Source organism: Leptosomus discolor, chromosome 3 (assembly GCF_034619465.1).
Source record: "Leptosomus discolor isolate bLepDis1 chromosome 3, bLepDis1.hap2, whole genome shotgun sequence".
NCBI lineage: Eukaryota > Metazoa > Chordata > Aves > Leptosomiformes > Leptosomidae > Leptosomus > Leptosomus discolor.
In genome coordinates, this window is record NC_141393.1 from 50,024,477 (window position 1) to 50,039,032 (window position 14,556).

At 40.8% G+C, this 14,556-nt stretch overlaps 1 protein-coding gene across 1 annotated transcript in view; it reads left to right on the plus strand.

Moving 5' to 3' along the window:
- SLC1A2 (solute carrier family 1 member 2) overlaps window positions 1-14,556 on the plus strand; it is a 28,460-nt gene that overhangs the window by 11,485 nt on the left and 2,419 nt on the right. The window contains exons 6-9 of the mRNA XM_009957699.2: window positions 329-562; window positions 4,104-4,298; window positions 7,130-7,264; window positions 13,185-13,416. Coding sequence (XP_009956001.1) covers window positions 329-562; window positions 4,104-4,298; window positions 7,130-7,264; window positions 13,185-13,416 — 796 coding nt within the window. The remainder of the gene's footprint in view (window positions 1-328; window positions 563-4,103; window positions 4,299-7,129; window positions 7,265-13,184; window positions 13,417-14,556) is intronic.

Consider the following 14,556-nt stretch of genomic DNA (forward strand, 5'->3'; position numbering starts at 1 on the left):
CCTCTTCCTAATGATACAAGCCAGTGTAACATTACAGTATCCTTGTGCGATGTTATTCCGGGATCAAAAACTATTTAGGAAATGTATGTTCCATTCAATGGGATGCAATAAAATGAAGTAGATGGGGAATTTGCTGGAGATGGCCATTATTTTTTAAAAAGATTTGAAAGCTATCCCTTGAATTTCCATCAATTCCTGATCTGCATCTCAGTGCTGAGCCTGAGAGCCCCCTACTCTTTCTCCAGTCTACACTCCATTGAGCCCAACTTTTATGACTACGCTGCAAAGACTAGTTCTAGTTCTGTCTGTGCTTGTTCTCTTTCTCCAGGTATTCCCCTTTGGGTATTGCTTGCCTCATCTGTGGAAAAATCATTGCAATCAAGGACTTAGAAGTAGTTGCTAGACAACTTGGCATGTACATGGTCACTGTGATTGTGGGTCTTCTCATCCATGGAGGGATCTTCCTGCCTCTGCTCTACTTTGTGATAACAAGGAAAAGTCCATTTTCATTCCTTGCTGGGATTTTCCAGGCATGGATCACAGCACTAGGCACAGCTTCCAGGTACACTTGAGAAATAAAAGCTTGCTTTATTTTTTAGCAGATTATTAGCTGCTGTTTAGAGATGATTCATCCTTTGTTCTGACCTTCACTGCAAAATCATTTTATGCCATTGAATAAAATCTATTTTTAATCCAGCCATGTTGAAATAAATAAAAATAATCACACACATTCAGGATTTTTTAGAGGTTGTACAGCCAACTGCAGAGAGTTGGGAGACCCACTTTTTGTTTTCTATTCTGGCATTGACCAAATGACTTGTGCAAATTGTGTTACCTGTGTACTTGTTTTGTCAACGAAGAAACAGTGATAATTCTATTTGTTTTGAATGCATGTTAAGACCAGTCTTGTTGCATTGGGGAAAAAAAATAAACAATGATAGGTTTCAAGAAGAAAGTGAAAAAAGCTCTCATTTTATACTTTCATCCATTTTGGCAGTGAGGGGGCTTCATTGAAGAGCTGAGCATTTTAGACTCATTGATAATGCACAGAACAGCCTCAACAAGCGTGTAGGCAGTTCAACTCTCAGTACTAAATTGGTGCTTTGCACTGGGGAAGTCAGTAGGTCTTGTGTTGAAAATATTTTTCTGTTAAATACTGTATTTTAAAGTGTTTTTCTCCAATAAATATTTCATTTCCAAATAAAATTCAATCTTCCATTTTAATTAAAATTAAAACAAAAAAAGCCTAGTTCAAAGCTGACCATCAGCAAACTGATCAGTCTTGATTTCAGGAATGCCTTGAGAGAACTGTAATTCATCTGCCTCTTTGGGTCAGCCCAAACCATCTGCTAAACTGCTTCTCCCCTGAGGAACAAGAGGCTCTTGGGGGGGGCCTTACTGATGTGCATAAATATCTGATGGGATGGTGCAGAGAGGATGGAGCAGGACTCTTCTCAGTGATGTCCAGTGACAGGATGAGAGACAGTGGGAACAAATTGAAACACAAGAAATTCTGTCTGAACACAAGAAAAATCTTTTTACTGTGATTTACTGTGATGGTGGTTGAATGCTGGCACAGATTGCCCAGAGAGGTTGTGCAGTCTCCATCCCTGGAGATATACAACCCATCTGGGCATGACCCTGGGCAACCTGCCCTAGCTGCCCCTGCTGTGAGCAAGGTGGTTGGAATAGGTGACCTCCAGAGGTGCCTCCCAACCTCAACAGTTCTGTGGCTCTATGCTAAACAATGCAGGATTATAGGAGGTATAGTCTGGCCAGCAGTTTTACTAAACCACAATTTCCCTAAGGCTTTTGTTCATTTAAGTGTTTGAGTTTCCCCTGAAATTTTCCATACAAAATGTAAGTTTTGTGTGCCCATACACAACATTTGTTGGGTTTTTTAGCGTCAAGTAATGTTTTCCTGCTGGAGTACCAAAGCGGAAAAAATGTAGGGGATTCTAGGTGATTCCAGCATATGGATTTACCTGGATTCTGGCTTTACCGCCTGACTGCTATCCAGATCTGAATTATTGGCTAAACAGAAGTGGACCAGTTCATAGCACCGCTGACAAGTGACCACATGGCAACAATCACTATCATACGGTCTACCCTGGTACCTCTGGAAGTTGCAAATTCTTCCTGTTCAGGGACCTATTAAAGCTCTTTGGCCAGGCTGAGGAACCATGGAAGGCATCTACGTATTGTGCTCTTCTAATAAAGACCCCTTGTCCCCATGGCCTGCCCACCTCTCCTTGCTCCTGATGGCAGAACTGGAGGGGGAACGTATTTGCGTAGTCCCTGCCTGCTGACTTGCTGAGGCTCATGGCAGCAATGGCAGGCCATGGCTGGTACACACCTTGTGCTGATGATCTGATTTGTAACAGCAAAGGTAAGGCTGGACTTGTATTTTTGAAGAAAAAGAACCCTATCTGACCAAGTTTCAATGTGTGTCAGTGAAATACATTTTCTATTTTTTTTATTTTTTTTTAATAAGGTTTAGGAATATCTTTGCTGTAGGAGGCAAAGTGATCCTGGAACTGACTTGAAAACTGGCTAGTGGTTATTGGTTAATGACTCACTAGATATTTTGTGTTCTCTGCTGTAAAATAGCTGCTGGAGCAGTTTACAAGAGAATACACTACATTGTTTTCAGAAGTATGAATTCTCTCTGATTTGGCTAAACCCACAGAATATTAAGCATTTGATTTCCTTTGATTAAAAACAGTAAAATAAATCATAAATACAAATGTATTTGGAAAGATGCTAGAACACAGATGATTGGTACCATGTATCTGGCTTATCAACATCTGTTAAAAAAAATAGCCTCTGTGAATAAAGAATGGTCCAGTCATTTGAGCACAAGGTGCGGATCTAGAAGCTCGTCTCTTCTGACTCATTTTTCCATAGATGGACAAGAGGAATCATTTAGGAAGTGACTCAGGTGTCTGCCAGTCCAGAAGGGTTCGGGTTTTCCGTAGATCCCATGACAGATAGGTCAGCCTCATGTGCTTGTTCCAGATAATCTAGGATGTTTATTATGACACTACATTTTTACAGTTAGGTGTCTCAAGCATTCCTTAATCTCTCTTTTCCATGGTTTAATTATCTGTAAAATGGGAAGAGCAAATTAGTATTTTTGTAGGGGCAATGACACCAGAATTAGTGGGATACAATAGTGAAGACCTCTGAGAAATTCTGCTAACTAAAACTGAAGAAAAGCAAATAAACAACAACAGATGTGCTCCAGCTGCTTCTGTATGAACCACCAATTAAAAGGAATTTCCCCAGGTCAGCTTTCTTTATAGAACAGCTTCTTAGGCAACAACCAACTTCATTTAGTGGTGGGCTTGAGCTCAGAGGTAATACAGGAAAATAAGGAATCAAAACATATTCCTGTGGTGGGTTTCATGCTTGTTGCAGCAAGTCCTTTGCCTAAGGCCTGCTAGGGAAAAGAAGATATTTGCATCTACAGGGAAAAAGAGTATGTTCTATTTTCAGCAGTATTCTTCTGATGAAGGTGTTCTGAACTATAGCCTGAACTATTCCCACAAAGGCAAGACACTGTGGACCTGTGTAAGGAGCTGTTCCTCTCTTCCAGCCATCTTTCACATCTTTTCCTATCCTCTAGCTGTGTTTCATACCCTTTCCTGTCCTCCAGTGTCTGGGAACTCTGTGGGTTCTATCTTTTTGCCTGGCTTTTTCATTCCTTAATGCAATGCTGATTTATCCATTCAGAGCAAATTCACAATCAAGGAAATTTATGATTTGCCCCTACACTCATAGTTTGGTCCATCAGAAAACATCTGGAATGTGTCTTTTTGAACAAAATGCAAGAAAGAATTCATAAATGAGTCTGAAAAATTCATCTACACGCTCTCAGGCTCTCATCACAACTTCAAGTCATGTTCATGTCTTGGCCTCAGTCACACCTCCAGCTAAATGTAGACTTAATTTTTACAATGGCTGAAAAAGGCTCGAATCACAGAAGAAAGTGGAAGTAGAAAATATAAACCCTGATAGCAGAATTTCTGACTTTGCTTCTTATGTGTATATATTAGGTTGTAATTATGTCTTCTCTACATTTTTGCTTTCTCTCCTTCAAGTGCTGGAACGTTACCTGTCACATTCCGGTGTCTTGAAGAAAATCTAGGCATTGATAAGCGTGTAACAAGGTTTGTTCTTCCTGTTGGAGCAACTATTAACATGGATGGAACTGCCCTTTATGAAGCTGTGGCTGCCATCTTCATAGCACAGATGAATGGAATTGAGCTGGATGGAGGCCAGATAGTTACTGTGAGGTCAGTTCAAAATACTTGTAGGCTTTGTTTCTACAGACTGTCAAATGTGAAGCTTTGGGTTGGATGTCTTCTCAGTAGCTGTGGGATTCACTGTGAAATCTATGGATTTCTAATAATGATATGCAAAGGAAGGTCATATATGTCCTGGTTCTCTGGTGACGTGCATTCTCTGTTATTTGCAGCCTTAGCACGTGCTGGTGGTGTTTTACACAGTTTTGCAGTTGACAATTCAATGTAAAATACAGCATTCTCTGTCCAATGCAATGTCTTTTTTAGTACAGAGGGATGCTACGAGTGATATATGGGGCATTAACATTCTAGAATGTTATGTTTATACACATGGGAAGAAAAAAGTGTACCTAAAAAAAATGTATCCATGTATTTATGTGTGACTGTGACTTTGTGACTTTGGTGAACAGCAAACAAAATTGACTGAGAATAGCCCAGCCTGAGATGGAGATTGCCTGCAGCATGGTCTTGATACTCCCAGACTTTTTTATCTCTAACCTAGCAAATATTAGCTCTAGTCTTTTCTTATCAAATTGTCATATCTAGGACTAAGCTGGATATCTGGAAGGACAAAGGAAAGTACCCATTAAAAATAGATAAGAGTGATTGAAGACTGTCTACTGTAATGGAGTTTTAAGACCTATTAGGTAGGGTGACTAATAAAAAACAATGGCGAAGTTATGACTGCTGCAGCTGAAGTTCATTTACAATGGAAAACTTGATGAAGACACCAGGCCTGACATTTTGAGTGGTCAAAATGGAAACCACAAATGAAGGCTGCCAAGTTTGCCTTCTTCCTGTAGTTTTCACCCACCCACCATTCTTTTATTAAACCCATTTTTAACACTAAAGATATTCCTGCAAAGGGATGTCTATATTTCTTGCCCAGCTACACTAGTTCCACATTTTCCATTTCTTTACTTCCTCCCCCATCCCCTGAAATAGCAAAGCCAACGTTTGTAAAAGGTTCAGGCCTGCTTCTAATGAAGGCAGTTGCTAGACTTCCATGATGCATATTTGTTGCTAAGACTGCAAAGCAGTCATTTCAGAGATGCCACATATTAAACTCAGTTGGGACCAGGGAAATTCAAGTCAGGAATCAGCTGTTGTCTAAGGAATTTGGTAGGCTTGAACCCATGTTACTCCTATTCTTCTCCTCTGGGGAACTGACCCATTAGCTCTTCCTGATCTCACCATTTCAGGGCTGGTGTAGCCAGCTTTGTGACTCACATTCATTAAGCAGGTGGCAACTTCGGGCTATCTGTTAGAAAACCATTGGTTCTCCTCTTCACGCAGCATAGCATTTTTGCTACAACGATATGACAAGAACCATCTCTTGAGGTGGCAATACAAATGAATGAAAGGTTATTAAGTTGTGTCTGTCAACTTAATCCAGTTTGTGGTACCTAATACTAGGTTTAGATTAAATTTAGCATATTGAAATGACGCAGCCATAAACTCACAAAGACCCAGCCCTAGTTACTTCATACTGGTCATGTAGAGCCTCTGATTTCCTGTCTTTGGGTGAGGGTGATCTTGGAAATGGTAGCAAAACCGGACTCTGTTTAGACCTGAACATTTGTTCCCCTCCAGACCTGTGAGTGCTGCTGTGGGAAGGCTGGCAGGAGTATTTCCTCACAGAATGTGGAAGCAATCCCTTACCAGTCAAGGCTGGAAGTGCCTGAGGAGCTGGCACCATACGCAGAGCCTGATGGTAGAGCAGAGCATCCTGCCTGCATACCTGCTGGACCTATCTGGGTGTTCGGTAGGCCAGGTTGCACTCTAACCCAGACACCTGACAAACACGCTGCGACCTGGATTGTCTGGGTCAGACCCAGCCGTCTGCCAGCTCTAAACATCCTCACAGATTAGCTCTGTGGCTAACAGATGAGAATTTCCCCCACAGAGACCTTTGGTTGTTGGAGGCACTTTCAGATTTGTCGGGTACACCCACAGAAGTACAACCATGTTACTCATCTCTGTGTTTAAAAAGAGATAAGTTTTTCATTCCTTTTTCCTTGTTCCTTTTGCCTTTCCCTCCCTCTCCCTCTCTTTCCCTTCCCTGTTTTTCTCCCCTTGACTTGTTCTCTGACAAATTTATTTTCCGTTCTTCATAGGATTGCCCAAGGATGTTGATGATTGTTATGGTCTGTGTTGTATTTTTACAAACATTTGGAGCACAGACATTCACTGTACTGGTCTTCATCAAAAAATAAGAGAGGCAAAAACAGAGACAGGTTTGGATTTATGAAACAATCAGATGAATTTTACTTTTTTGTCTAGTGTGATTTGTATCTAGGCTTGTTTCACCACTGGCTTGTACTGTGGGAGTTTTGGATACCAAGATTTTTACTCTTCTGTGCTTGATAATAACCACTTTCTTTCAGCCATTATCTCACAATTCAGTCTTTAAATAAACAGAAATGAAACACCCTAAAAATTCAACCTGTAGCCACCAAACTTCAGGAAGTCTGAATGATCAGATCTCAGGATTCAAAACCTGGATGTGTTGGCAGCGCTCAGAAAACAACACCAGGCCAAAGATTTGAATGCCATAACCAACTTACAGAGCTTAGATCTCTCAGACAACTCTCTTACACCTTTCATGGAAAAAAAACTATAGATCTGGCCACCCCTAATAAATATTTTTGGAGAAACACAAGCGTGAAAACTGTGGCCTGTGCTTACCATGTTTTATCATATAGTCATTCATTTTCTGGGAAGAACTCATTAAAAGTAAGGCCTTCCTAATCATCACGTGAGTATGCATGAAAATGTACATTCATCTTCCTGCTACCTCCATTTGATTTTTGTTTTTGCAGTTTGACCGCCACCCTTGCAAGTGTTGGAGCTGCCAGTATTCCCAGCGCGGGACTTGTCACTATGCTGCTGATCCTTACTGCAGTGGGTCTCCCTACCCAGGACATCAGTTTGCTTGTTGCTGTTGACTGGCTTTTGTAAGTTGTGCTGACTCCACTGCTCAGTGCAGAAACAATAGTGAAGAAATGCTTGTCTGTAGTGCTTTTCAGCTGTTGATCTTAAAGAACTGTAAGACTGTCCTCTACAGATGAAGCAAAGGTGGAAATAGGCCATTTGATGAAATAGGAGACACTGAAAGCAGCTTCTCAGCTGGTACAAATTGTCATAGAGCTACTGAAGTCAGTTTCTATGAGCCAAGGATCTTCTCGTAGGATCCTGGCGCTCATGCTTGTATATTTTCTTCTTTTTAATGATGCCTCTCCATCACAGACATACATCAAGAGCAGTTTTCTGATATTTGCTTTCATATTTATGCTTCTTATAGCTCTGGTCTAAAATTAAGGACAAATGCTGAAAATGCGGGTTCCATCAGGATGCTTTCAGCAAGTTACAGGATGATTTGGGCATTTGTAGCATCAAATGTTTTATGCTTGTAGTGGGGAAGGTCTATTTCTTTTTGTATGTAAGAAAGTAAAATCCTGTTAAGAAAGAAACTATTCTAGAGCAGGATATAAATCAAAGACAAGTAAGAAAGCAAAGCAAAAGAGAGAAAGTTATTCCCTAGTTTGATTTTACTGGAACCCTCAAACTGGAAGGACTGACTTTCATTTTCAAGGACTTGAGATCAAAGTCTGTCAGTGCCATTGCAGGTCCTCCAACAAGAAACAGCTGACCCACAGATACTTTTCCAAGGCTTTTGTTCTTCAGCATTTGAATACAAAAGCTGTAAATATAGACAGAGCATATGCCAAGCCACATCCTTTCTCATGTTGTCATTTCACAATGTGGATACTCTTCTGTCACCTGCACAGAGCTGACGGGGACTCAGTAGTCCCCTAAGTTGTAATGGCCTCTAGAGGCTTTTATGTTGCCCTATACTGCTGCAGCACAGTATATTCTGATCAACAGTCATCTCTCCCCTCATATTCTTTTACATAGTAAAGACGTGTGTTTCTGTTGTGCCAGCTGTGGTGCCCAGAAGAGGAGATACAAGTACCACTCCATACTACTTGTGGATTTCCTCCTGCACTAGCACCCGTGGCTGCCTGCTTGTGGTAGCTTTCAGTCCCCGATACTAGTATGCAAGAAGGAATAGCAGAGTTGAGAATGCAAAGATAAAATAGAAAATTAGTTTTCTGTCATCATCTATTGGCTTATTGAGAAGAATTCAAGAACTTGGTCAATCCTCTGGCATGTATTTTGGATCTACTGCTATACTCTTATCTGTTATTACCTATTTTGTCACTAAGAGTTGTGAAGAATAGCACACAGCTCCAATTTCTGCTTCAGAGAAAAATGAAAGAGGAATTTACAGCTTGGGAAGGCAAAGGTAAAAGATGACTATATAACTGAATGTCATGATATCGTGACTCAGAATGGTGAAATGAGACAGGGTTCAGCAGTCAATACAGCTGGCATAGGGAAAAATGTGATATTCTGTAGGTTTATTATATTCATGAGGTCATAGTTGAAAACAGGAAAGCAGCATAGGAGTATGCAGTTGGGAGGAGGTGAGCAAAAGGGAGGTGCATAATCATTTTAAATATATGGTTTTGCTGCCTTTCAAAGTAAGGCGAATAGGTAGGTTTCTGCAGCTGGTAGGAGGATGTGCAAAAGGAGCCTGTGGTTTGTTTGTTTTTTAGGGAAATGTCATTTAAAAATATTCCTGTGGACTGAGAAGCTCTGCCCATTCTAGCAAACCTCAGAGCTGTAAGTTTACCAGCAGCTCTGACCCACAAGTAGGTGTCACATTGCAGGCTCAGCGTCAGCAGTGTTGTTACTGCTGGCTCACCCAAGCCTGCTTAGGAAACAAAACATCTGCACTGTGGAGCTGTAGCAGTGATTAACGTAAGTATAGGAGGGATAGTACTTCTGAAAGAAATATTTCAAGGAATCTTTCCAAAATAAATGCCAGGCAAAAGAACTGTTCAGCCTGAGTTTGGATCCTTCTGGCCTAAAAATCAGTGGTGCAACTGCAGCGTGATTCAGAACTGAAAGGTAGAGGGAAAAGGGAAAAGAGATAAAAAAGATGAAAAGCTCCTCGTCATGCCACTAGCGCTGCAAAGTTAAGACAAAGTTTGCTGGTGGAAGTATTGTGCTAATTAACGTTATGTTCAACAGCTACTGGCTTTATTTTCCATCTTCCTGTGGTTATGTTGTGGGAGCCACAATGATCTAATGAGATATGGAAAACAATGCTGCTGACATTGCTGATGTTAAGAAAAGGCACACAAGCCAACTTTCGAGCAAGCTTTTGGGCACACAAACCAGACCTAAAGAATATGTGAAATGAAAGGTCATAAAAAGATATTTTCTTTACTTACAAACATTGTCTTCTTCCATTTCTTTAGACCGTCAAATGACATTACAGCAGTATTTCTAACAGAATGTAGAAGAGAAGGCTAATAGAATATTGAAGACCCAATTCCAGCCACTTTTCTGGAACCAGTGTGTAAATGCAACCAGCCATGTAGAAATGTTTGGAATAGCTCTTTTATAACATTTCAATTCCAGATAATGAAAGCTTTTCAAAAATGTCCTGCTCTATGAGTTTTTCAATATTTCTGATGAAAGAAAATACCAGAACATTTTACTATACTACCATTATCTGAAACTGTGGTCTTACCAAAACCAGTTTTGCATGATTTGGTCATGGTGTAACACAAAACTGACTTTTGATTGTCCTTAAACTTCGCGTTCTCTCTTTTGACTTAGAGCCAAAAGATTTCTGTATCAATTTCTTCTCAAGCCTCTCCAATATCTAGAGATTAGGTTGCTCAACCTTTCCCCCTCCCACACATACGTACACAGTATGGGCCCTTTCACCAGACAAGTTTCCCAAGATTTCACAACTCTCATAGTTTCTCAGTTTAAAATTAAGCACAACACAGCAGTGACATTTAATATGACAGTACTTATGTGCCAACAGCTGGAATAAAACCAGCTTCTTTTGCTCTAGCCCGGAGCTGGCTACTTTCCAGATGTAAGACTGACAAGCTTAGCAAGTATCGTAGCACAACCTCAAATACAGTGGTATTTTGCAGTAAGGAGAGAGGAATTAGAGAAAATGGGCTTGGACGGCTGATCCAGTGATTAAACCTTCATTCAGTAACTCAGAAAAAGGTTGAGTTCTGACTCTGTTCCTTGGCTTAGATCTAAATTCAGAATATTCAGACCCAGTTGATATCTGGATGTTACGAACAGGGCCTTATGTAAATTGAATTAAACGATAGGAAACAGGAGCTCTTTCCTATAATTACAAAGAAGTAAGGCAAGTTAAACTTCTCACCTGGTTTTGACTTAGCAGGTGTGCTAAGATTTTAATCTCCCTTCTAAAATCTAGTAAGTTTGATATACCGGGTTTTCAAGCTTCAGGGAACAGAAGTAACTTTTTTGCATGCTAGCATGCTGTATAGATACTATGACATTAATAACAAGGGGGCTTGATTCGGTTCTTCTCATTTCTGTTCCTTTCATCTACATTGTTAATCTTCCAGTTCTTCTGAATTATGCCAGTTTGAGGAAATTAGGCAATAACCCTTATCAGGATTTAAAGAATTACTTCCCAGTTATTCTAAAGCCCATTCTTACCAGATGCTGAGTTGGCTTTTCAGAGAGAACTTTGACTTTTAGTCCCCTTATCCCTCTCAGAAGCTGTTATGGACAAGGCAGAAGTGGCTGTGTTGGGGCAGTCATTTACTAGACTGGAACTTTCCTAGACTGATTTTGTTTACATCCTTCCAGCATAGCTGGAATTGATTGGTTGGTTCCAAAAGAGGTCAGTGGCACTTTGCAGTTGATTCCTGGTGGCTGAGACTGTCCTTTCTGTTGTAAGGAGCTTGTTCACTTCGGTTCATGCAGTACGGCATGTTCTGCATCAGTGCGTGGTTTGTGTCGCTGCACACATGCATATGGGCTGGAGCCTCTCCTCACATTTGAAGAATTTGAATTGTGCCTCAATTATATTTATATATTCTCTCCACCTTGTTTTTTTGGCATCCTATACTATCCCTCCATCGTCTGGCGTTAATGAATCCTTTCAAAATTTAATGCTACTCATACAAAAAAAATTAAGTAGGTGATCTTTTTGTGGAGCTATGTTGCCAGGTTCAGTGTATTTGATAGTCTTAATTAAAAACTATACTTGGAAAGTTGTATTTTCCTATTCTGCCATTCTGACCAGGTTTAAAACATGCTTCACAGGCACAGGATGAGAACTGTATAAAGCACCACTGGAAGGATGCTTTTCTCCTATGGGTTGTTGTTTGGTTTTTGTGTTTCAGGGGGATTATTTGGAAGGGTGGAGGGGTTTTTTCCTTCTAGGTATTCTTTTTATGACAAAGAAAAAATTAAGTGCTTCACTAAGATATTACACCACGAACCCCGAATATCTAAGCGTGATAGTATAGAGCGGGAGAGGAGAAACTTGAAAGGGAATGTGGTTCCACAGCTGAGAAAGGCAAATTTTCAGATTTAGAGCAAAGATGTCAAAAAGGGCTCAGAAGTTTACATGGCCATGAACAGGCACATGTAATGAATGTTTATCAGTTTGGGATTTATATATCTAGGGGTTTTATCTCAGTGTCCTACAGGAAAAGGAGGTGTTACACAAATCTAGTACTAGAAATACTAGAAAAGGTGTTTTCAAATTAATCACTGTCATGGAAAATGAGGTCTTACATGCTGGCTTTTCTGTCACTTGGCAAATGTCCACACTGTTCAACCTGCCCATTTTGTGTAAGTGAGTCTTCATGGATATACCTCTGAGAATTAATCCATGTAATTTCTTCTCTGACCTATTTGACAAAGCTAGACTCAGTTGCTGCAGCCGTCAGTCAGAAGGTTTTTAGAAGTCTTATGTTTAGTTCAGATATGAAGAGGCAGATTGGATTGTAAATTATTTCAGCATGTGTAATGCAGCCTACCTGCAATGGGAAAGACGGCAGGAGCCCGTAGTCCTGCAGTACTCTGTAAGACCATCTCCCACCTTTGCAGAATTTTGGGCAGGTTTGGGGCAGAATTCTGAAACTGGGGAAAATCCACAACTGTGAGTTTACTGCTGACAGATAGAGCCACAGTCTAAAAACAAGACAGGAGAAAGGTGACGTGTCTGTCCAATGGCATCCTGGCCAGGAAGGGCCAACAAACACGTTCTTCGTAATGAAGCATGTGAGCCTCTGCTGGCACCCTGCTACAAGGAGGGGCACTCATTACTGAAATACTATCAATCAGGCTCATCATTTTGTAGGCCATGACCTATATTAGGTTGGCTGAGATGCCAGCCACTAGTTGTGTGAATGGGCATGCTGCCATGCTAACAGATGACCGTATGTAAAGATGGTGCCAGGAGAGGAACTTCGATGGCCTGAGCCTTATGGAGATATTTCAGGCTTCCCCCTGCCCCCATAGTTTGCTCACTGAGAAGAAAGGGAGAGGCCATTTGTGAATCCATCCCAGAAACGAGACCACCACATCAGATCCAAAATCGTTTTCTCTGGCTGCATTAAGTTCAGTGCTCTGATAAATTCAGATTAAACAAAGGGGAATGATGTGAGCCTGGCACCCTGATGTTGAAACCTCCAGCTCCAGAAGCAGTGCTGGGGAGATGTCAGTCAGGCACAGCTCTGCAGTTTGGCTGTGTCTCTAGCGTGAGTTCTTTGCCAAAATCTGTGAGTATGAGCAGCTGGGACATGGGAGTTTGTACATCATTCCTGTCTGAACAAGTCACCTGGGAAAGCAAGCTTTTTCAGTTTCCCTTGGAAGCTCCAACCTTTCCGTTCTAAAGATGCCTTAAACTTTCTGAAATAAATGCAGTAACTGTAACATCAACAGGGCTGCCATGCCCTACTATTTCTTCCTCTCATGCCATTCAGCCTCTGCCTTTTGCTTCTTTTGTAGGGACCGAATGAGAACGTCAGTCAATGTAGTGGGGGATTCTTTTGGTGCTGGCATTGTCTACCACCTTTCCAAGGCAGAACTTGACACCATTGATTCCCATCATAAAGGGCACGAAGACATTGAAATGACCAAGACTCAGTCAATCTATGACGACATGAAAAATCATAGGGAAAACAACTCAAACCAATGTGTTTTTGCAGCTCACAACTCAGTCATAGTAGATGAGTGCAAGGTACCTTTCACATTTATGGATATTGAGACATGTATATAGCCCTGCATGCTTTATTTTATCTTTTTTTTTTAACTTGCATGTATTTTTCAAATCGTTCTGCAAATAACAATGTGACAACAAGGTCCATGAACCCCAGATATTTTGAATGAGTTTGAGCAGTTCGAAAGATGGGTTTTTTTCTTGAAAGTTGTCGTTTGAGGGGAAAAAATCATGTACATTGTTTACATATCAAAAGGCAAGATGCAGCGTATTATGGAATATGCCAAGATGCAGAGAATGTGGCATCACCTCCTGTGGACATTTACTTAATTTTCTATGGCAACAGAGAACTTAACTGCCAACTCTGATGAAGGATAGCTGCAATTCAGATGCAGGTGTTGTCATTTGCTGACTGCCTTCCATGATATGCTGTTCAGAGATGGACATGTTGAATGCACTTTATCACCAGAATGCTCCTGCACTCATACAGCATGCTTATGCTTTGCTTCCGTCATCGTTCCCGAGTCATTAAGACACAACCATTGTATTCTCTCTATTCCTTGCTGTTACTAACATGGACTATTAATAGTAATAATGTCTTGATCAGAGCAAAGTGAGCTTAAGAGACACCACCAGCTGAATGAGAAAACAGCTGGGGAGGTTACTGGTTAAAAGTTTCCTAAGCACCCACCACCAGGACAGGGCAGTTTAAAATCAAGAGAGAGTTTTTGAAAAGGAAGAGAAAGAGAGTGAAACAAGATGGAACTTTTCATTTCATAGTCTTTTTTTACTTATTAATACTCTGATCTGATCCTGTACACCGTCTGTGGCACAGTGGATTTGCCAGTGAGGCCACCTTAGCCATTGACCCAAAAAGATTCTATTGCGTCTTCCAGTTGCCACAACTGAGCCAGTATCTAACTGTGAATGCCTACGCTAAGCCTATTAGCAGATCACCATGCATATATAGGAAAGATAAGTCCTATTCTACCACTTCAACCTCTCACCAGCCTGGCTGGAAATGTTCTTTAGAGTATAATTTTTTTCTAATGCTTACTTCTAGATAATGTCAGGCCAAACCTGAATTATCAGGGGAAAAAGTAGTACTGAATTTAGGAAAGAAAAAACTTTCATCTAATCCTCAGTTTTTCCCTGAATCTT